This window comes from Hypanus sabinus, chromosome 27 (assembly GCF_030144855.1).
Source record: "Hypanus sabinus isolate sHypSab1 chromosome 27, sHypSab1.hap1, whole genome shotgun sequence".
In the NCBI taxonomy this organism is placed as follows: domain Eukaryota; kingdom Metazoa; phylum Chordata; class Chondrichthyes; order Myliobatiformes; family Dasyatidae; genus Hypanus; species Hypanus sabinus.
In genome coordinates this window covers 19,003,476-19,028,652 of record NC_082732.1, presented here as the reverse complement: position 1 = coordinate 19,028,652, position 25,177 = coordinate 19,003,476, and the positions used below count along the sequence as shown (strand labels likewise).

The window sequence follows — 25,177 nt, the reverse complement described above, 5'->3', positions numbered from 1 at the left end:
TGTTTCACGGGTAACTATCTTGGCCAGACTCGCTTGGCATGAAATGGAACCGCATTTGCCAACTGAAAAACAACAAGGCATTTGAAGCAGATGGTGGCCCTGTTGAAATTGGCAGAAGGGAACTTCAGTCACAAATTCGCAGCCTCGGTGCAGTGTCTGGGAAGAAGAGGACAGTCCCAAGAATGTCAGAGATTCCAGATCGTGACCATCCTTAAGAAAGGAAGCAAGTCCTATAGCAATTACAGGAGGATCTCCCCACTAACTACAGAGGGAAAGTTATCATCAGGGTGCTCCTCAACCACGTTCTCCAAATTACCAAAGAGCTGCTTCCCAAATCACAGTGTGGATTCTATTTAGGTAAGGCAACTATGAACCTGATATTCATTGAGTGACAACTCCATGGCAAATGCAGGGAGAAAGGGCAGACATCACCCCCAACTCAAGGAAATCTCTGGCCCATTGTTGCTTAAAATTGAATAAGAAGATTTCGGATGCCACTGAGAATCTTGAGTTCTTGAATGGGGAACGCACAGAAGCCCACAGTAAATGGCATAAGGGTTTCGCCCCTTCTTAAACCTCCTGCCCAAACCTCCAGATTTACTTTTGGCAGTATCTATGTTGAGCTCATCATCCACATTAGAACTCATGGAACAGGAGAGGAGTAAGGCATGGACTCCCTCCGAAGAAGATTATGTAACTGTCCTCTACCTACTGTGTTATTCCAGCAAAATTTGCTTGTTTATGTTAAGAGAAGCTTCTGTCAGTTTGTCCTTAAACTCTTTTCACACTCTTCTTAAATAGATCCTGTTTTTTAGTTAATTGAGTCTGTTTGCTGCACAATGCCGCTGTGAGCCCAAATGTATGTCCTACTTTGCTCCTAACTCATTGCATGTGCCAATGTTCTTTTATATAAAGTTCCACATATACTGTTTGTGTACTTGGGCCATATGCTGCTTGAGGAAAGGGGAATTGATTCATTAGGTTTATGATCAATGCTGCAGCTACACTGGACAATGTCTCTTAAGTAGTTAGATCAAATTGGCCATGGTCTTTGGGATCTAGCCGGATTAATGAAAATTCTGAAAGAAGTGCAGAATGATTCTGGAGCAATGCTCCATCCCTTGTCTGATTACACATTCCTGCATTTCCCCAAACGTTTATTGAAATGTTCAGCATCTAATCCAAAAGCTACACCTTCTTCTGACTGCTCTGACTCCTTATGCTCCTGCAGCCAGCTCATTGCTCCCAACTTTCTCATTGTACATTTAAAATCTTCTCGGGCCAGATACTTTCATTTCTTCCCCTCTACCACTTGTGCACCGAGTTACTTTTTTTCTTCAGCTGCTTTAGACCCCAATTTCAATTCATCCACTTCCAATTTCCACTCCTGTCTGTGGGCACTTTACTGATATTAATGTCCCCATCCATTTTCAATGACAACATGGCCTTCACATGCACCGTATGATTACTCCATCCATCCCAGAATTCTGCACTCACCATTTGCATGCCCCAGATCTCCGTAAGTCCTCCCAACATCCTGTTTGTCATTGACTGACCACAAGAAACAATTAGAGGGGCTTGCCCTACTCTAGCAGAACAGTTCACTCCTCTGAGATGGTCCAGAGTTACAAAGAAAGTCCTGGTTTCATTTCTCTCTTCCTGAAACGATGAATGCAGATTTCCAGATGGCATTGATGAGGTACCACGTGAAACATGGTTGCACAAATTAGAATCTCATCATATACCAAGAAACAAATTGGCATGGTGGAAGATCAGATGGACAACTTGAAAAAGAATCTTCCCATTATCACCTTCCTTACTGATGAGATTCCCACCTTGCTTATCACTCACCTACCTACCTTGATATTTATTCTCCGCTTCCCTTTCCTGGCTCCATCAGCCCTTTTCTTGCTTACTTCCATCCACTTGCCTTTGTCTCCCAACTCCACACTGCTCTCTCTGCTACCTGACTCAAATCTGCACATCATTGTTCATTCCTCCCCAATCCACCAATCACCTACTGGCCCCTCTCCGCTCTCCACTTCATGGGGACTATTTTCTCTCTTCACCTGCAGTCCTGAAGCAGGGTTTTAACCCAAAATGACAGCAATTCTTCCCTCTCCACGGATGGTGCTCAGCCCACAGACTTCCTGCAGCAGATATTTGTTGCTTCAGATTTCAGTGTCTGCAGCCTCTTTGTGTCAGTACCTTCCTTCTAGTTTACACCTCCATTACAATAGAGAATTCCCAGGGAGACAGTAGTGTTCCTAATGGAAGGTAGATTGATTTTCCAGTAGTTGTGGTTACAAGGAGGCAGTTTGTTAGAGTTAATTAAGTTTAATTTAATTTCACAAACCCCCTTCTATGGAAATCCCAGGGTAATGAGACCCCAATTAAGGGCTGGAAGAATAGGGAAAACATATTTAGACAAGAAAAGAATGGAAATGAGGAAAGGCAAAAGAAGAACAGTGAAAAGGTTATTAATTTGGAACAGTCTCCAGTTTTAGTAAGTGATTCAGTCATACGAAAATGTGCATAGTCTTTATCTTCTTCTGCCCTCCAGGTTTTTAATTTAACTGAAGGATGCATGAGATAGTGCTTGGATGGGGATTCATAGTCAGTGGGTGGATTGTACCCTGGGGCTAGTAAATTTTTTCTCATTCCGTGGCCACTTTCGTGCCAGATTTCCTTATACTTCCTTTTCAGTCTTCCACATTTTTGCTGGTTCCATTTTTGCCTTTCTCATCCCATTATCTTTCTTCCTGCCCTGCTCCCATTTTTACATCTTGCAACATCTGCTTCATCACTAATCACTCCTCTCACCCATTTATAAGCATTTATCTATTTCACATGAATTAGGATCCCAGTGTCGAAGGAAGAATATGCACATTTAGGACTTGAGTCTTGTTGAGAATTTGAATGGACAAGGCTACAAAAAGTGATGGAAACAGCCCGGACCATCACACAGAAAGGCCCCCCCCCCCCACTGCTGAGCACATCTACAAGGAGGGCTACCACAAGAAGGCAGCATCTATCATCAAGGGCCCCACCATCCAGACCATGCTCGCTTCTCATTGCTGCCATTGGGAAGGAGATACAGAAGCCTGAAATCCAACACCACCAGGTTCAGAAACAGTTATTACCCTACAACCATTATGCTCTGGAAACAGCATGGATAACCTTACTCAACTCAACGCTGAACTGATTCCACAATCCTTGGACTCACTTTCAAGAATTCTCAGTATTTACATGCTTACATTGTTTACATGTTCTCAGTATTATTTGTTTACTATTTATTTGTTACTATTATTTGCTTGTTTGTACTTGCAGATTGTCTCTTTAGCCCACCGGTTGTTTGTCATTCTTTGTGTGAAGTTTTTAATTTGATGCTATTTATTTCTTTGTTCATCTGTGAATACTCATGATAAAATGAATCTCAGGGTAGTATATGGTGACATATGTACTTTGATAATAAATTACTTCATCCTTGGAGTTGTGAATCTTGGGAATCCTGTGGTAGCTGTGTCATTAAGTATATTTGACTGAGATCATTTGAAGAGGTAATTGACTTTAAGGGATCAAGGGTACTGAGAGACAGGAAAGAAAATAAGGCTGATACCATAGTCAAACCACCCTTGATCTTACTGAATGGTAGTGCAAGCTTGAGGGGGTCACTTGGTCTATTCCTGCTCCTATTTTAGTGTTCTTTTGCTCTTATGAGGAACTAGAATTTTGCTCCATCTATGACTATCAACCATAGTGAAGCCAGAACAGATTAAAAAACTGCACTTGGAGAAGTGGGGAACAATGAAAGAGAGCCAGTGTGTTTTTGTTATGGGGAGATCCTGTCTGAAAGATTCAACTGAATTCTCTGAAGAGATAGCAAGATTTAATGATGAGGCCAGTGCAATTCTTATAGTCTACATAGACTTCAATAAGGCCTCTGACAATGTACCACTTAGGAGCCTGGTCCAGAAGGTTATAGCCAATGCGATCTGCAGCAAATTGACAAATTGGATCAAAAACTGGATTAGTAATAGGAGGAAGGCAAGATGCTGGAACACTATTTTTGAGATTAAAAGTCTGTGACCAGTGGCATACTACACAGGAATCAATGCTGAGACCATGAGAATCTGTTACGCACATTAATGATTTGCATACCAATGCAGGAGTAATGTTTAATAACTTTGAAGCAGACACAAAGAGCTGCAGTGCTGTGGACAATCAGAAAGGTAGTCATAGCTTGCAGGATAGACCATAAGACCATCAGCACATAAGACATAAGAGCAGAGTTAGAGCAGTCTGTTCCAACATTTGATTATGGCTGATTTATTTTCCCTCTCAACCTCATTTTCCTGCCTTCTCCCTAAAATACCCTAATGAATCAGGAACCTAAGAATCTTTCCTATAATACAGTATATCCAATGATTTGGCTTCCAGAGCCATCTGTGGCAATGAGTTATCCCTTTTGCTTATGAGATCATTCTGGACGCTCTGGACCCTCTCCAATGCTTTCAGATCCTTTCTTAGATATGGGGCCCACAACTGCTCACAATAAATGGGATGATATTGATCAGCTGGCAAAAAGGACAGAACATTGGCAAATGGCGTTTAATTCTGGTAATTGGGAGGTGATGCACATGGGTGGAAAAATAAGGCAGGCATAAGCAATGAATTGGAGTGGACTGAGGAAGCAGGAGACCACAGCTAATAACTCGAAAGATCCCTGAGTGTGACAGGACAAGTGGATAAGGTGATGAAGACAGCTTACAGGATACTTGCCTTTATGAGATGAGGCATGCTAAGTAAAACTGTCGAAGTTATGATACAACTTTATAAAAACATTGGTTAGGCCACAGCTGGAATATTGCATGTAGTTCTGGTCTTCACACTTAGGGAAGGACATGATCGCACTGCAGAGGGTGCACAGGAGATTCTTCAGGATGTTCCCTGGAATCACATGAGACTTGGATAGCTAGGTTTAATTTCACTGGAATGGAATAGGCTGTTGGGTAATCTGACCAAGGTATGCACAACTATGAAGGATATACATAGTGTAAATAAAAGGAAATCATTCTCCAAAGCATGGTAGCGTAGCAGTTAGCATTAACACTATCACAAAGCCAGTGACCTGGGTTCAAACCCTGCAGCTCTCTGTAAGGAGTTTGGACATTCTCACTGCGACTGCACGAGTTCCCTCTGGGTGCTCCGATTGTACTGTTATGTAGGCTAATTGGTCATTGTAAATTATCATGTAATTAGGCTAGGGTTAAAATGGAAGGTTGCTGGGCAGTGCATCTTGTTGGGCCAGAAGGGCCTTTTAACATGCTGTATCTCTAAATAAAATAAAGTATTTAAGACAAAAGGGTAAATGGCAAGAGATTAGGGGAGAGCTGTGGGTGAATTTTTTTTTCACCGGAAGTTCAAAGTTCAACTTTAATTTATTATCAAGGTACATACGTGTTACCATATACAACCCTGAAATTCATTTCTTGTAGTCATAGACAGTAAATCCAAGAAACATAATAAAATGAATGAAAGGCTACCATCAACAGGATGGACAAACAACCAAGGTGCAAAAGACAACAAACTTTGCAAACGCAAAAGAAGAAAAGAAGAAATATTAGTACAAATAAATAAGCAATGAATATCGAGAACAATAGATGAAGAGTCCTTGAAAATGAGCCCCATAGATAGTGAGAACAATTCAGTGATGGAGGAAGGAAAGTTGAGTGAAATTAACTCCACTGTTTCAAGAGCCTGATGGTTGAGGGGTGATATCTGTTCCGTGAATCTGGTGGTGTGAGTCCTGAGCTTCTTGTGCTTTCTTCCTGATGGCTACAACAAAAAGAGTGCATAGCCTGGGTAATGGGGATCCTTACGATGGATGTCACTTAACTCTGAGAGTGCTCCATGTAGATGTGCTCAGTGGTGGGGAGGGCTTTACCCATGATGGACTGGGCCATATCCACAAACACTGTAGAGTTTTCAGTTTCAGGGCATTGCTGTTTCCATCACAGGCCTTGGTGCAACCAGTCAATATACACTTCACTATATATCTGTAGAAGTTTGCCACAAGATTTTAGATGTCATGCTGAATCTTTGCAAACTTCTAAGGAAGTAGAGGTGCTGTCATGCTTTCTTCATAATTATACTGGAATGCTGTGACCAGGAGAAGTCCCCCGAAATGATAACACTGAAGAATTTAAAGTTGCTGACTTTCTCTGCCTCTGATGAGGACTGGCTCATGGACTTTCAGTTTCCTTTTCCTGAAGTCAATATTCAGCTCCTTAGTCTTGCAGACATTGAGTGACAAGTTGTTGTAACAACTCTCAACCAGATTTTTAATCTCCCATATGTACGCTGATTCGTCACCATGTTTGGCTTGCCAATGACAGTGGCAATGACAAATTTAAGTATGGCATTGGAGCTGTACTTAGTCCCACTGTCATAAGTATAAAGCAGGTGGAACAGGAGCTAAGCACATACTGTAGCTTTGTGGTGCATCTGTGCTGATGGACATTATGGAGAAGACATTGTTGCTAATCTGAACTGACTGGGGTCTTCAAGTGAGGAAATCGAATATCCAATTACACAAGGAGGTACTGAGGCCTCTCAAGGACTTGGATCTATGTTTTGAGGGAATTATGGTATTGAATGAGAAAGAGTTTGCTGATATTTGCATCTTTGTTGTCCAGATATTCCTGTGTTGAGTGAAGAGCCAATTAAACGGCATCTGCTGTGGACCTGTTGCTCTGGTATGCAAACTGGAGGTGATCCAATTTGCTTCTTAGACAGGAGTAGATATGCTTCATCACCAACCCCTCAAAGGACTTCTTCACAGTGGATGTAAGTGCTATTGGACAATAGCCAGTGAGGTAGGTTACCACATCTTTTTAGGCACCAGTAAAAGTGAAGCTTGATTGAAGCAGGTGGTTACCTCAGACTGCTGAAGAGAGAGGTTGAAGATAGCAGTGAACATGCCAGCCAGTAGATCCGTGCAGTTCTTTAGTATTCAGCCAGGTACCTGTCTTGCTAGATGCTTCCCATGGGTTCATCATCCTGAAAGATGCTCTCATGTTGGCCTCAGTGACTAAGATCACAGGGTCATTGGGGGCTGTGGGAGTTTGTGATAGTTCCTCCATGTTTTGATGGTCAAAATGAGCATAGGTGGCATTGACCTTATCTGGGAGTGAAGCCTTTTTTGTCACCTATGTCGTTTAGTTTCATTTCATAAGAGGTAATAGCATTCAAACCCTCTGCAGCTGTCAAGCATACTTCAGAGATTCAAGTTTGGTCTGGAATTCCCAATTCATGTATGAGATGGCTCTCCGGAGGTTCAAAAGTGCTTGGAATCTGGAATGCATTGCTGGGTGGGTGGCAGGTTCCCCCACATCATTTAGGTAGTACCTAGGTGAGCACTGTACCTTATCCACAGGCAGAAGGATACAGACCAAAGGCTGATAAATTTGATAGAGATATACAAAATCTCTGAGATTTCCACTGAGACTACAACTAGAGGTCATGGGTTAAGGGTGAAAGTTGAAAATTTTAAGAGGACCATGAGGGGGAACTTCTTCACTAAGAGGGTGGTGAGAACGTGGAATGAGCTTGCAGCTCGAGTGGTGGGTGTGGTGTTGATTTCAACACTTAAGAGAAATTTGGGTAGATAACATGGATGGGAGGGTTAGGACAATTAATAGCTCAGCATGGACTAGGTGGACCATAAAGTCTGTTACTGTGCTGTATGACTTCATGACTCTAATTATGCTTGAGTTTTGGAAAAATGACAAACTTGTGAGTTAGACATACTGCAGTGAATGTACAACAGAAGTGATGCCCAACAGTTTCTGATTCTGATTACGACGGGGATGTGGTATGTGAGGAATTGTGATATAGCATTTGCTGGTTTGTTGAATTCATTGTTTTATTCAGCTACTTTGATGCAAGAGATTCTGCAGATGCTAGAAATCGAGAGGTGAGGTGAGTGAGGCCTCCATCAGTCAAAGTTGACGATGGATATTGCATCCTCACTGTCTAGATATGCAAGCCTGGGCACTACGATATGGAGAGCATGCTGCGGCCCATGTAGCAAGCTCCCCGTCTCCATGCATCTGCTGAACCCAAAGGGACGGCAGAGGCCAATACAGTTTGGTACCAGCAGCATCGCAGGAGTTGCCATTCATCAGTGAACGCAATGTAGGATTGTATCAGGGAATCCAGGTCCAGATTTTTCCCCTCAGGGTTTAATCCCAAAGTTTTCCCCATGAGTGGATATAGCCACAAGGCAGCGGAGGTTTGAGATCAGAGTTTTCCTTCTCCTAGATGAGCAGCCAACTATGGCTGAAGAGCCCCATCTGCCCAAAGCAACTAGTTCTAAGGCACCAGTAACCCGCCTTTGCCTCTTCTCCTGTCAGTGGAAACAGTCCTGCTGGGCTTAGTAGCTAAGCCACACATGAAGGCCAGGAGCTGGACTTAGTTGTCAGAGGCTTTTTGAGGCGCACACCATTGAGAGCATTTAATAGCTATGGGAGCTTGTCAACACACATGAATGCACGAGAAAGTTAGCAAGTCTGGCAGCATCTATGGAAAGGGAAATACAGTCGACGTTTCCAGGTGAGACCTTTTACGTTTGCGGTACCTGGTGCAACCTCGCTGGCACCATCAGTTCGGCAGCCTCCTACCTCCTGGTAGTTATGCCCCAAAGAGATTCTTGGGCCTCCAAGCACGTGTGAGCTCTCTCCCACTCTCTACCTCTTCAATTCTAGAGGTCTAGGTATGTATATAAATTCCAAGACATGTTTCAGCAGCAGTATAAAAGCACTGGATACTTAATCCTTAAGAACTACAGCCATAACTTCAGTGCCAGCTAGTGTGTAGGGCTCCTGAGGTTCCTTCTCTGACTTGCCTGCTGATGCACAATCGAGCATGGCTGCTTCAGGTTAGCGACCACAATAATTTCACAAGGTGTGCACATTAAATTTTCCCTGGGTGTGGGTCTAGTTTAAACTGGATTGGATCTCTCACACATCAATACACAATGCACATTTTGCCATGAAATCAAATTTCTAGGCCAATGAGTTTAAATGATAAATGCATATAGATTCTTTACTCCCCTTGTTCACCTAAAATCGATACATATTTGCAGGGTTTGATCGTCAGCTTCTTAGATTTTGGGTTTAAATGGCAGAAACTGAGCCATATAATTCAAACAGTGAAGCAGTGAAGTGTGATTGATACACTTACTTCAATGACTGATGGCTCTTTTTTAAATGGATCTCTTAGTTATTTAAGTTCTGGCAACTGCTTCAAGTGAATGGAATTATCAAAGCAAGGAATAAAATAGTATTTGAAACTTTGTCTCTATTATTGGGCCAGATTTGAAACAAAATCAAGACCCTGGGAATTGGATGAAAACAGGCAAGAGGTAGAAGTGATGGACTGAAGCATTTTGTACGAGAAGCCTGTCTGAATTTAGCCGGGAGAGTTCGCTGACCAGCATCCAAGTGACTTTAAAAACTGAGGGTGGAACATGTTCCAGGAGTTTTTCTGAATAACGAACTGTGGCTCGTCACAACATGAGTCTTCCAGGATGTGGTTTGTTTTCTGAGATGGTGAACAAGCAAACTGGCTGTTCCAAGCAGGTTGGTTAAAGTTTGCTGTGGAACCTCCTTCTTGGTCACCTCTACCAGAGGAAGAAATACAGCAATTACTGTCTGCCTCACTCTTCTTCCCCAATCCAGATCCTTTGATTCAGGACTGAAGTTAAGTAAGCAACAGTAATTTACTACTGTCACAAACGTGAGAAAATCTTCAGATGCTGGAGATTGAAAGCAAAACACACAAAATACTGGAGGAACTCAGCAGGCCAGGCAGCATCTATCGAAAAGAGCAAACAGTCGACATTTCCGGCTGAGATCCTTCATCAGGACTGGAAAGCAAGAGGAGAAGTCAGAGTATGAAGGTGGGGGAAGGGAGAAAAAAGTACAAGATGGCGGGTGATAGGTGAAACCGGGAGAGGGGGAGGGGATGAAGTGAAGAGTCGATTGGTGAAAAAGATAAAAGCCTGGAGGAGGAGGAATCTGATAGGAAAGGATAGAAGACTATGGAAGGAAGGGAAGGAGGAGAAACAGGGAGGCAATGGGCAGGTAAGGAGATAAGGTGAGAGAAGGAAACAGGAATAGGGAATGGTGAAGGGGGGGGCAGTTACTGGAAGTTAAAGAAATTGATGTTCGTACCATCAGGTTAGAGACAACGCAGATGGAACTACCATGACTGCCAGTCTAATGCAAGGAACTAAAGCAAATTTTTTACCCTTTATGCAGAATATGGAGCTTAAGAGAAGCAAAATTACTCTTCCCAGAGCCATTTAAAACCAAAGGCCTCACTCACTTTCATTGCTTTTGTTCTCTGCATTCTGCTCTGTATGGTCAAATGTCACAGTTTCAGTCACTGCATAAACAGTCATTTGCTTTATCAAATAGCTAGAGATGACAAATGATCTACAAATGAGTTGAAATGCCCCACTCCTCTCATTTTGTCACTTACATTGCACTCACAATAATGTTAATGCAATTTCCAGGCCACATTGTGTTTATGAAAGATTAACTCAGAACCATACTTATTTACAGATTGTAGAAGATTGCTACTTTACTATTGAGGAAATAATGTATACGCTAAATATATATGTGCATTGTATCATTGTCAAATCTTGCTTGTTCATATATTATTCAAGAGTTATTACATTAATGTGAGGTCAAAAGTGATGAATTTTGATGATAGGAAAATTACTGTAGAGCTCCGAGAGTGACTAAAGTAATTAATGGGAAAGTTTTCTGTTTACTGTCCTAATCACATCAACAGAAACCACTCAGGAGTTGTACAGATACTATTTTTAACCACAAAGATCTAAGTTGCAATAATGAGAAGAACACACTACCCAAAGTATCTAAAATACGGAGTGACAGAGACAGTCAAAAGTGTGCTCAGAACATCCTATCCTATCATTTCAAAAGTTGCTTGAATGATATTCATCGCTCCCAGTTGGAAAGGACGAATCCAACAAAGCAACTGGAGGGTATTAGTCTGTTTGCCTTGTTATTAAACATGGAGGGTGAAGAGGATTGAGGCCTGATTCTGCCGCTGGCAATTTTGGGTTGAAAATTATTCACTTACTTGATCCAATTGTAATTTCCCTGCAGCTTGTACGATCTCCTGATGGCTGCTGCTGACATGAAAGACACTGACAGTTTGATTGATATCTCAATCCTATGAAGATATAGTTATTCACGCCACCTGTTCAAAGCTGACTGAATTCATTTCAGCAGTGATCCAGAGGCTGGCTCAAGTCCGAAGCTTGCTTCAATGTCTTCTGGTCTATGGACCCATTAACTGGGTTCTGACAGGCACTCACTCCTTTATGAATGATGAGGTTCACAGTACATTCATCCACTCATTTTGTTACTGTAGATGTTAATTCAGTCTCAACTGATCTTACAGAATGATTGAACTAAGGTGAATTAAGCTTTACAACAGGAAAATGCAGCCCATAATCTCATGATAGAAGGGGGTGGTGGGTAGCATTTAACTTCAAAGGTGGATGTGATGACATGGGGAAGGCATCAATCAGTGGATAATTTAATCTGAAATGCAACTGTATTGAACTTCAATGAGTGTTGCAGAACTGCATACATATTCTGAAAGAGCAATAACGAAAGTATTAATTTATTACTATCAACTCTCCAACAGAACTTAAATTTCCTGCTTCTTTGCCCTTGCCTATTGTTTCTTTCACATTGGAAATTTCAAGAAGATAAAGTATGTTGAAATTTGGATGAATTTCCCTCTGTGAATAACATTTGAGAATACAATAAATGATATTGTGATAGAAGTAATGCTGAAACCAATCTCACATAATGTTATCAGGAATTTAACTATGCCTTCTGGAATCTGAGACTGGCAGTTAAAGTGGGCTTTGCCTCATCTGCATCTTGCCAGAATCAAACTGGACTCTGTCCATGGTCCTGAAGAGGCTGTGCTGACCTCGCAATATTGTCCAGTAACACAAAACCTTGCTACAATTTGGAAAAACATCATCCTGTCTGTTGTATCTCATATTTTTTGTGTTTTGTACTGTAAGTAATGCAAAAAAAAGAATGGTTTCTCTTAACAAAAAAGAAGTTTGTTCTTATCTGTTCACAAACTGCAGGGAGATATTTTGAAACGTACAGTCCCATCAGCTCACTGGGGACTACTTTCTCCATCAGAACTATTTTTATCGAGATTTTTGATTTCTGTAATACACATAACTGCCAAGCTTGTCTACATAGAAACAACTAATACATTTCAAAGTCAATTATTTGTTTCTGAAATGTCATCGGATGTCTTGGGAAATCCAATATTAATGCAAAACTTGTTTTTTTTCTTCTTAGATATGAAAAGACTTGGCTGCATTGGTAGCCTTTTTTAACTACTAACACAGTGTTTCAACTGGATAGCAAATTCCAGGCTCACAATGTTTATTTATCTCTGGTGGCCTTGCTCTAAGAATATCCATTCCTCCTTCAACCATCCCATTTATCTCCCTGACATTATCGATGCATGGAGCTTTACTGTTGATTTTGTAAGGCAATAAATGGGCAATGGGGTGGGCAATAAATGCTGGCTTAGCTGGCAACACCCGTATCCCATAAATGAATAAATTTTTTTAAACCATATTATAAAGATTTTAAAAATATGAATATGGCTGAGAGATATGGCCACACAAATCTCAGAGTTGCATACTGCAAATGTACCTTGAATCTTGAACAAGCATGAAGCTAGTTGATGGATTCAAGCTATTATTTTAGTTCCTCCATGACTTGCATCTTTACCGATGCCTCAGATTATGAACGTTCTTCATGTTTTTAGATTAAACTTCATTATTCTTTACACAGATTAGAATATGGCAGCACAGTAGCAAAGCTAGTAGAGCTGCAGCCTCACAATGCAGTGACCCAAATTCAACACTGATCCCGGATACTGTCTGTGTGGTACTTGCATGTTACCCCTCTGAATGTGTGGGTGTCCGTCAAATGCTCCAGTTTCCTTCCACATCCCAAGAGGGTGAGGTTCAGTAGATTAATTGGCTGATGTAAATGCCTTCTACTGCTAATGTAAGTAAGGAAAATCTGGGAGGAATTCATGAGAACGTGGTGAGGTTAAATAATTTGATTAACATAAGATTAGTATAAATGGGTGATGGGTGATTGGTGTGGTGTTAACGGACTGAAGGGACTGTTTGTGTATTGTAGTTCTCTGTAATCTTTGAGTTTGACAGTCCAAGCAGAGCATTATTTGAACCTACATTTAATCTACCTTTCTTTCTTTCTATTTTTTTATGGTCTAAGCCCATCACTAAGCCCTTAATTTGTTTTTAACAAGATCATCCTGGTTTCTACATCAAGGAGAAATTCTTTTCTTTAAAGTAGAATCACCTTTTTGTACTGTCATTAATCTCAAAAACTGCCTCAAGGCATTTTACAGAAATGTAATCAGACAAAATGGACACAGCAGTAACTGCAGACTCATGCAACAAAGATTAACTACACCAATCTGTGTAAGGTTTCTATTGGTTAACACAAGGCAGTTTCAAATAGGGGGAAAATCAAGAAAAAAATGCAGATGCTTTAAATTAAAAATTAACATAGAAAATGCTATGAATAATCAGTAGCTCAGGAAGTATCTGTAGAGGGAGAAAAGGAGCTTTAATATTTTAGGTTAATGAGAGATCATCCAATCTGAAGTTTTAACTCTATTTCTCACTTCACAGTTTTCTTTGTGGAGTGCTCCAATCACTTTATATAAGATCAATGCATAACTAATTTCATTTTGAATTTTTCAGCTCAGTCCAATACTTTTAAAATTCTGGATAGAATGCGGATTGAGATGACTTGTAAACGCATTTAGTGATACAATCAACACTAAATCGCCGGAACACTTTCAAATAAAGGATCCTTTACTCAGAAGTGATTACAATTATATAGTGCTCTATAGATGCTAGAATTAAATTTCACACTGGATTATCTGCACTCAGTTGAGCGATGTGAGCTACAATTGGGTTACACTGGTGTATGCCACCGAATCTGGCATTGAACCATTTTCTAGCAAATGAAATGAACTGGAAGGAGCTCAGTTGATTGGAATTATGCCCAAGGGATGTGGCACAGCCCACTGATGTTATACCTAATGCCATGCACTGGATGGGGGATTTCTTCTATGATTCTGTGACTCAATTAGCTCTTCATTTTCTCATGTTATCTGTGCTGTGTTGCAGGTTGTCTGAGGTATTGTGTCCGCCTGAGTACAATTGAGGATTTCTAACCCAAGAGAAAAATGTAATTTAGAGATCATAGAACCATATCCTGCAATTAATTTTACTCCTTGGCAATCTCACAATCTACATGAATAGAAAATAAGCAGCTCCCTGTTTTAGCATGCATCTGAGCTCAATTACTTAGGGCTGCTGAGTCACTCCAGTATAAAGGCATTGAGGCTCAGATGGTTGCAATATCTACCATTACCTGCAGAGGACCAGGGTAAAAGGACACATAAAGTTGCACACAAGAAAGCAATGGGCTAAGAAACTTGTTGGAATCATACAGCACGGAAGGCAGCCCTTTCTCCCACACTGACCATCTAATTACACTAATCCCACCTTAACCTATTTTGTTCTCGTCATATTCCCATTAACTCCCCTCTTCCCCTCCGCAACCCCATATTCTACTGTTGATCTAAACACTGCAGGCTATTTACAGTAGCCTGGTAAAACCAGCAACCCTCACACTGTTGGGTTGGGAGAGGAAGTCAGAACATCCGGAGAAAAACAGGGTTTTCACGAGGAGAGCATGAAGCTCCACTCAGATAGCACAGGAGGCCAGAACTGAAAGCAGCTCACAGGAGCTATGAGAAAGCCATTCTGCTTGCATCAATGCGCCATCCCCAAAAATGATTCTAGCAGACTGTGCTCTGCTGGTGAAAATTGAGCTAAACTGAGTCAATGGAATTTTAACAGATACTTGTGCCCCTTCGCACCTATTGGGAAACCTCCCTCTCTGCTTTTGATAGTATTTTCACTCCCCCTCCAAAAGCTCCTCAAAGTGACATTAAATGAACTGCAATATGCAAAATTCATCAGTTCTGTAATTTCCAACTTCAAGGGTGAAGTTCTTGTCTATTTACAGAAGAACCACATTACTATTGTAGTAATTCCAGAAATGCTCTTGTGTCGTGGATAGGGAAGAAGATCATCGATTCTAAAGCAGGATATAGATCAGACGGAACATTAGGCAGAGTGTTGGCAAGGGAACTTAATGCTATCAACTGTGAGACGTTGTACTTTTGGATGTCAGATAGCGGCATTGCATATACAGTTATTGGTAGGGCCCCAAGGAAAGTCGATAAACAGAGGCACCTTGGAATTCAAGTCAACAGCAACCTGAAAGTAGCAACAGAGATTGATATGAAGGTGAAGAAGGCAATGATATGTTTGTCTTCATAGCGGGGTGGGGAGGGAATAGAAAATAAAATTTTATGTGAGACAGTCCAAGGTTACAAAGTGTTAATTGAACTAAACCTGTGCAGATCTGGTCACCACACTATAGGAAGGGTGTGATTGTGGAGAGAGAGTTCAGAGAAGGTTCACCAGGAAGTTACTTCAGTTGTGTGGAAAGCCTGGGCTTGTTTTCCCTGGAGAGGAGGAAACTGAGGGGTGAGCTGAAAGAGATATATAAAATTGTAACAGATATAGATATTGTAAATAACCTTTCACCCGTGGTATGGGTATCGAAAACAAGAGGGTTTAGGATTATGGTGAAGGGAAAATGTGCTCAGGGGACTGGAGGGGAATTTCTTTTATCGTGAGTGGCTAAGATCCAGAACTCATTGCCAGAGGAGGTGGCAGAATTAGATACAATTACTGCATTTATCAGACATTTACAGAACCCTCTGAATAGGCAAGGCATTGAAGGATTTCCGTGCAGGGAAAATAGATTAGATGCTAAAATATTGGTATGGACATGGTGAGATAAATGTATAAAGGTCTGCACATTTATTGACCCTTTGACACTCAAACTGTATTCTTTGTCCTTACTGATATTTGCTGTTAAGTTCTGTAACTCCAAAAACTGATCGAAGGAAAAACACGTGAGCCAGTTCAATGTGTGTACTCAGTTTCTTTTCTTTAGTGAGGTGCACCCATACGACATACGGCATACATGTCCTTTTACATGTAACACGTAATAAATTATGTAAACAAAGAAAGTATGCTTAATCAAGCAATATAGTTACAGTATTACTTAAATAGTACTGAAGTAATAAATACACAACACTGTGTCCTCCAAGACTTTAAATACAGTCACGTGTGTGTCAAAACCTCTTTGCCCCCTGAGCTTACACTAACAGTTAATTCAGTTTCCTAGCTTCAGGATCGTTCCAGGCTGCTGCTGGTTGCTGCCACATTTCACAGTGCACTGTTCACTCCTGCATTTGAGACATCACCAAACTCTGTCCATTATTCTTTCAGAAGCAAGCAAAGTCTTCCCCAAACTTGGGAATTCAGCATGCCTCGTCTATTTGAGTATCTCTCTTGTGGACTTCCAAAAAGATAAGATGAAGGAACACACACATCAATCCTCATCGAGGGATCAGAAGGGGAATGAGTGAGCTATATCAAGTTCCTGGAAGTCAACTTCTTTGAGGATCTATCCTGGTTCCAATATATCAATTCAGCTATCATGAAGGCATGACAGTGGCTATATTTCATTAGGAGTTTGAAGAGACTTGGTCTGTCACCAACGACACTCGCCAATTTCTACAAATGTACTGTAGAGAATATTCTAACTGACTAAATCACCATCTGGTATGGGGGGAGGGGGGTGGGGCGAGGGGGGCACTGCACAGGATCGAAATAAGCTGCAGAAAGTTGTGAATACAGTCAGCTCCGTCATGGGCACTCGCCTCCCCAGTATTCAGAACATCTTCAAGGAGCGATGCCTCAAAAAGGCGGCATCCATCATAAAGGATCCCCATCACCAAGGACATGCCCTCTTCTCATTGCTACCATCAAGGAGGAGGTACAGGAGCCTGAAGACACACACTCAATGATTCAGGAACAGCTTCTTCTCCTCTGCTCTACGATTTCTGAATGGACATTGAACCCATGAACATTACTTCGTTATATTTTCCGCTACTTAGTTAAGTTAACTTTTATATATACTCACAGTTTTTATCATTATGTATTGCAATGCAGTGATAGCATCTGATTCCACCACCACCCCGGGCAGAAGTTAAAGATATCAGCCACTGTCGGAAAAAAAATACTTCCCCCTCTAATCCTCTTTAAACCACTTTCTCCACACAGAAAGAGCACTCTGGTCCAATTATTATGAGGAAAATTTTTCGCAGAGAAGTATAATATTGCCTGCAGTATTTTTAAGTTATATTGAGAGGAAAGAGTGAAGTGTTTAAAACTCAAGAGGCAGAACAGCACCTGAAACAAAAATCTAAATGCAGAGAATTCCAGTAAGTTCACAGTCCACTGTTTGTCTTGATGCTGATTTGCTGATGGGAATCTGTCATCTAACGTACAATGCTGATGTTCAGATATGAAAGTCCCATTTACCAGCTAGTGGTCTTTGAACTTTGGTAGAAACAACAGAAATAACTGGGATAGATCCCAATTTTTCAGTGCTGCTAAGAAACGATTTGAAGGAGTACATTGGTGCAGCTCGTAGAATTGGTCCCGTGACTTCGGTTCAGTCCTGACACCAGGGGCTGTCTGAGGGAGTTTGCATGTTTTCCCAGAGATTGTATGAGATTCTCCCGGATGCTCCAGTTGCATCCTCATCTCATGGAGGCTCTATTTGTAAGTTAACTGGCCACTGTAAATTGCCCTTTGTGCAGGTGGTGGAAAAATTGATGGTAATGTGGAGATAATACACGGAAATTCAGCTGCAAGGTTGGTGCAGGGGGTAGATGGGGAGTGGAGGGGCACGATAATGGGATTACTCTGTGAGCTGGCAAAATGGGTTCCTTCTATTTCCACGTGAAAATACGGCACTGAACTCTTTGGGGTAGAGCAAGGGAATAAACAGTAAAATTGTATCAATGAAGTAATAAAATATCAGGAAAAATATTGAACCACAAATGAAACGGAGATGATACAATTGAAAAACAGTTCTTTTTTGTACACCAAACCAAGGTATAGGAGAAGTGAGTAATGAGCCTCCTCAGATAAAGGAATAATAGGAATACTATTTCAGTATCGGAAAATCTTGAAATCATAAGTACTGTAGTAAAAGGCTTTAGTTTAAGAACAAGCTGGTAAGTAGGACTTCTGTCCATGCATATCTGAACACAGGCGTCCTACATGACATGATTTTGCCAGCAAATCAAATCTAGTAGCAGAATTACAGAAATATCCTACACTAATAGTGGGGAATCTGCTTATGAATCCTGCATGTGTTTAGATCTGGTGTAGAATTTGTGTGTGCCTGCACTTGAATGAGATTTTACAGCTGTGAAGATTAAAATTGTTTTTTTTAATCTTTTATCTTCACAATCACATTTTTAATTTAAACATTTTTTCAAGCATTATTAAGCAATTTAATATTTTAAACATTTTGATAACTTCCAGTTTGTTTTAAATGATTTTGAAGGAAGATGGTTGCCTTGACAGATGGCACAGCTGGGGGTGTAACTTTGCTGTCTGTTGAAGGATTTTCTGGCTATTGTGTAAGTTGGGCTTCTGGCCCAAGCATGGCCCAGCAGTTACAATGCAAAGCTCGGCACGCACCTTCCAAGAAGAATTAGCCATCCAGATATGAGCCGAATATGTGCATGACTAATATTCACAGTGCCAAGCAAAATCTGGGCCATTCGGTGTAAAAGACACCTTTGGAACAAGAAAGGAAACTGAATGGAGAGCATTTTACATGCCTTGGCTTTCAAATTTCAAAGTTCATTTATTATCAATGTATGTGTGCAGTATCCTTTGATAATAACAGCCATGAAACGAAAAACATCAACCCACCCCCCACCATGCACAAAAAACCCCCCAATAAATTGCGCAAATGGCAACAAGAAACATCAACACCCCGGCGGGCAGAAAACAAATTGCTTATACGGCAACAAGGAAATCTGGAAGATGTTGCCCAAAGTTGTTCACTGGCACCATATTAACATATTATACTCCTTTTTCTTGGAAAGATGTTGGACTCCCACTTTCAAAGGCAGGGCAACAGTTCAAAGGCACAACCAGAATCTGGAACACTAAGGCAACATACAAAGTGCGGGTGGAACTCAGCCAGTCAGGCAACATCTATGGAGGGAAATGGGCAGTAGACATTTCCGGTTGAGATCTTTCATCTGGACTGCTGGAAGGTCTTGAACTTGAAAGCTCGGCTGACCATTTCCCTCCGCAGATGCTGTCTGACCCACTGAGCACTTCCGACACTTTGTGTGTTGCTCCATTTGCAGCATCTGCAATCTCTTATGTCTCTGAAAACTTTCCCTTAGCCTTAATTAAATCATTTAAATTTATGTGAGTCATGAATATAAAACTTACTGTGCTTAGCACAGAGACAAAGATTGTATCAGTAGAAGGATTATTAATGGACACAGACACTTTGAGCTGAATGGCCTCTTTCTGTGCCATAAGTTTTCTTCCATCCTATAATTGTTTTTCAAGTGTGAACATCTTCAATAAGGATCAGTGAACCATTCACCTAGGGAAGGCATGACAATTCTGTCTCCATTTGATAAATGATGATTTTGGAGAAAGATCTCAGCGACTAGCACCAGCAGAGGTGGAAGATGTTTGGCTGAAACTGAAGGAAGCTGGGATTATCACTGAGTCACGGAGTCGCTATGTGTCACCCACAGTGGCAGTGATGAAGAAGAATGGGAAGGTACAAATGAATGTTGACCATCAAACACAGAACCAAAATACAGTCCCTGACCAGTATACTGTTCTGTGGATCGAGAATGCACTGACCTGCTTGAGTGGAGTGAAATGTATCAGTGTGCTGGACCTAAGGAGTGCATATTATCAGATCTTCCTGAGTGAAGCTGACTAAGAAAAGACGGCATCCATATGTCCCCTTAGATTCTTTCAATTTGAAAGAATGCCCCAGGAGCACCAACTACTTTTCAGTGTTTCATGGAGAAGACTGTTGGGGACATGAACTTGCTTGAGGTAATGATGTACCTGGATGATCTCATAGTGTTCAGGTCCACCCTGGAAGAAGTGGAAACCAGAAGACAGGTATGAGCCTGGCAAAGTTCTCAGCTGGAACCATCTTTCACCTTCAGGTCAGAAGGTGCGTGTTGACCCAGAGCCTAAGATGGATCCTACAGCTAGTAGGAGGACTCTGTGTTGAAGTGGGAGAACAGAAAGACGATCAGTGGAGAGACAGGAAGGCATGAGTAGTAGACAGGGGAAGGCCTCTCCATGTAGACAAAAGGATTTCAAGGAGTGTCTAAGACTTAAGAAGCGGAATATGGGATAAGGAGGTCTCAAAGAGTCATGAAACCCCCAGATAGGCTAGCCTCTAATGCAATGGGAAAACAGAGTGTTGAATCTATCCCCCTAGTGAGATATGTCACAAATGGATTGGAGGTCATGACACAAAATTCCTTTGAAAACTGGGTTATTAATGCTGGGTTGGCAAATTTTAAAGTCTTGAGGACATGACTATTTTTGCTGAGGTAGAGTGCAACCCCCTGTTTAAGATTTTACTGCTAATGGTGTAGGGTATTTTATTAAATGGCTTTCTGTGGAAGCAGTGTGTTCTGCTGGTCATGTTTAGGTTACCTTTAAAGATAAGGGGTTGTGATGCTCATGCTTAGGAATGCCGTGTCATCTAATCAGGATGGTGAAATTGGGAGAAGTTTCTAGAGAACACTGGGTGGAGGCCTTCTCAGCAGGAGATGAAGAGAGAAGTTCGAGAGAACCGGCTGAGGGATTTGATCCGGGGACAATGCACAAGTCAGTGGAGTCCAAGAGGAGAAGTCGTACCAGTGATTGGTGAATAGGAGTTGGTGCTGTGAGTACACTGGACACATCAGCTTTTGGAAGATTTGAGCTCCAACTTGTGCACATATGGCTGCTTTAATTATTTTGGGCCTTATTGTTTTTCCTTTTTTCCCTTTCTTCTTTAATAACAGTTTGGTTAAGTTAACATTCATAAATATACTTTCTTTATAATTGTATGCAGTGTATGATCTGTTAGTTGGCGCTTGGCCAAGCGGTTAAGGAATTGTTCTGGTGATCTGAGGGTTGCTAATTCAAGCCTCAGCTAAGGCAGCGTGTTGTGTCCTTGAGCAAGGCACTTAACCACATATTGCTCTGCGACGACATCGGTGCCAAGCGGTATTGGTCCTTGCCCATCCCTTGGACAATGTTGGTGGCATGGAGAGGGGAGACTTGCAACGTGGGCAACTGCTGGTCTCCCATACAACCTTGCCTAGGCCTGCGCCCTGGAAACTTTCAAAGGTGCAAATCCATGGTCTCTCGAGACTAATGGATGTCTATAATGATCTGTTATTTCTTGCTGATTGGTAATTGCATGGGGGGCAGTAGTTAGATAGTATTCACACAGATCCGGGTTTGGGTGGGTGAGACATCCCAGCTTCCCAGTTTTAGTGGGACCCAAGTCCTATCAACCCTAAACGGACGGAGTCTGAGAAAGTTGGTCTTCTCTCTGCTGACTTTGGTGGTGGTTAGTGAGGGACTAACGAGCCACAACTTTGGAGATGCCCAGTAAAAAAGGGGTTTCATAAGAAGATATAACAATATGGCATAGAGTATTTCTACACAGACATTCTTTGTAATGATGAAGTTTGTGGGGGCTGATATTTTTGAAGCAAGAGAAAAAATACAGAGAAATAACACGAGAGCATGGAAAAAAAATAAGAGATTGGTAATAAGAAAGATTACCTATGGCAATTAACAGCTACTATCGAGAAGTTAGCAATTCCAGTACAAGCTCCATCTTATTAGGAATGTCAAGAGTTAATTAGTGTTGAAATTTGACTTCTTGAGTTAATATCCTAATTAGATTTCAAAAGTAGCTTTGCTTAAAGAGATTCTGATGAACTGATCATTTCTCGGTTGATCACTGTTGACCCCTAACATAATCGGGACTTCGTCGTGCATATTTTTGTCCAGACTGTCAGAAATTACTGTAGAAAGATAACATAATCAGACGAGGATGAAACTCAACAGCGCACTTTGGAAAATTATCAAAATCCATCACACAGAGGAGATCAAGTGCCAGCAAAAGTATTTCAGACATCTTTCTGCGAAGTAAAAATTGGATTTTGCTGAAAATTTAATCAGTTCATCACCACTCCAATATCAAATAATCCTTACAATCAAATTTGTCAAGCTGTGAGGCGAGAAGTGTTTAATCAATAATGACGGGGATTGTTTTGGACTCTCTCCATCTTTCACAAAGTTTGGAGGCAAAGAGCAGCGGTGGTGAGGGGGTGGTGCCAACAGATAGCCAGGCCAGTCACTCACGTCTGATATGGTGTGGGTTGTTTCTTCCTGTGGCAGCTATGCTGAATTGCAATTAGGTATGCATCGTGTTGGATCAAAACGGGCAATTCAAAAGAGCAACTCGGCATCTACAAGACTTGTTCCAAAGTTCCAGTCACGTGGTTGGCAGAGAGGCATATTTATGAATATGCTAATTTGGTCATGGCCTGCTATGATTTGAGTCCAGAACGGGCTCTTCACCCATCCAAGATAGGAGAGTATGAAAGGCTTGGTTTAGTGAGCAACATTGGAATTGGGGATGGGAAACCGGCACAAAGAAAGAACTCTATATTTAATTCATGTCTTGTACTTCCTTTCCTTTCCCCATCTTATCTGTGTCAAGAAGCCCCGTTCCCGTAACCTACCCAGCAATCATTTTAAAGGGAATCTCACAGAGAGTGGAATCACAGTATAAAACAGCATTACTCACTGACTGAGCTGAAAGCCACAATTCCCAGTGAACATCTATATGGAGAGGTGAAGCCGGCCACAAGCTGACCACAATGTGACAGGATAAGGTTCTGTGCAATGTGTTCCCTGTGCTGAGAGAGCTCCTGATTACAATAACATGCTGCCAAGTGCAACCCTGGCTTTATACCCAAAGGAGATAAGCTTAAATCAAGTCATAGTGAGAAGCCATTCAGCCCATTGTATTTATTCTGCCATTCAAATATCTTTATCCAACAAAAATATATGCTTTACATTGAAAATGACCTAATTCTGTTTTAAAATCTATTCCCTTTTGTTGTGAATTTCCTGAACAGTGTTCTGGATTTCCCTAACAAACATTTCTCTGTAATTTTTTTTTGCAAATGCCTTTATCATTTTAAACACCCCAATTAAATTGCTTCTTAACTTTGAAACTTTCGGAAAAACAGACCTGTTCTCATTATGTATCCAGGATCATTCTGGTGATCCTGTTTCACATGGTTAACAAATGTTTCTTTGGGTTCTGATGATGAAAGTAGTCTTCCAGTTGAAGACTCATCAGCTGAAGCATTAATTCCTCACTTGAATAATCAACCTTTGTTGAAATAAAGACCAGCAAATACTGGATCGTACATGCCCACCAAATGAATTCTTCTTATGTGAATCCTGGATGTGACAAGTGTTCTCTGTGAGGCTCCATGGACGTTGACATAGAATCACTTTATAACAGCAGCTGCTATCTGCTTCCTTATGAAAAAGAGGAGAAAGAACTTTCACACAAATCGAGCAATGTTCCCCTAGGTTTGGAGGTGGAATGAGGAACCAATTTTATTAGAGAGATCTGAAAGCCTATTTTTATTTGTTGAATGGCCCTCCAAAACATCAATGATCACACTGTGACAGGTGCCTTTACCTGAAAATAACATGATAGTTTCTCACCTATTCTATCAGCAGTGATTTGCTCTGTGTAAATTAGGCAGTGCCATCATTATTGAGAACCGGTGAAACTGACTTACCGCACGGTGGACTGGTAGACCAAGTCTTCCCTCTTCTGGTATTCATCAATGTGAGTGTAATTTGTAGAGAACAGGGCATCATATGTGAATATTTTCTGTTTGATAGTTCCTCCATCCGTCACCTGGTATCAAGGAATAATACATCAGAGTTAACAAAGAGTGAGTGAAAATTAGAAAGTCTTTTTTTTCAGCATCACAAGGCACCTAAGGCATTTTTACATTCCCCGGTGAAAATGACAAAGCAAAAGAATAGTCAGAATATTAGAGCTGACACATGAGAGGATCTCTGTTTCTAAGCAACTCTGCCATTACATTTGGAACGTGAAGGCAGGAAGAAAGTGCTTTCCATTGAGAAATTCTAATTCTACTGAGCGTCTTCTTTGCCAAAAGATTCACTATCAAATAATTTCCAGAAATTACTGAGACACTGAAAGTCGGAGTGAGAGAAAGAACAAAGGGAGGTATTCATTGAAGAGGAGGAGAGCACAAAGAGGGTATCAGTTAGAGAGAGAAGGGTGTATTAGTTGAAGGGGAGACCGGACCGATTTCACTTTGGACCAATGGCATGGGATCATGCTAGTATAATCAAGAACCTCTTCCACTCCGGTCATTCTCTCTCCTCCTGTAACCCAAGATACAACAGTTTGTGAGCATATAGCTATCCTGCCCCAATCAAACATCTCATATGTTAGAAGATAAACTGTTGAATCTCTTGATTTCCAGTCTACTTAATTGTGGTCCTTGGACCTTATTTAGCTTCTTTCACAGCATTCTGCCTGAAATGATATGCTATATTCTGCTTTCTATTTTCTTTTTAATACTTCAGTAGAATTATCAGTGACTTGATCTGTTTAGATAAACTGCAAAACAGAAATGGCTTTCACCATATTTTTGTACATGTTGTAATAACACTGGACAACACATTTTTTCACAAGGATTGCTTCCTCAGAATTTTTTTTGTTTATGACAGACCACTGAAGCTGAATGCAAATATAATTTCAGACTACTTGTATCACATAAAAATTTAGAGAAGCAAGAAATTAACTTTTGTTGAATATAATGTTTAATTGCATAATGGAGTTGATGCTTTGCAATAGTTCAACCAAGCGAAAAGTGCTTTGTTCATGCTTTTCAGTGTCTGAGACTTCTCCTT

The 25,177-nt window shown here is 41.1% G+C and overlaps 1 protein-coding gene across 2 annotated transcripts in view; it reads right to left on the bottom strand.

The window, feature by feature from the left end:
• LOC132382031 (immunoglobulin superfamily member 21-like) overlaps nt 1-25,177 on the bottom strand; it is a 405,374-nt gene that overhangs the window by 255,277 nt on the left and 124,920 nt on the right. For both annotated transcript variants that reach the window (XM_059951850.1, XM_059951849.1), the window contains exon 3: nt 24,025-24,146. In XM_059951850.1, coding sequence (XP_059807833.1) covers nt 24,025-24,146 — 122 coding nt within the window. The remainder of the gene's footprint in view (nt 1-24,024; nt 24,147-25,177) is intronic.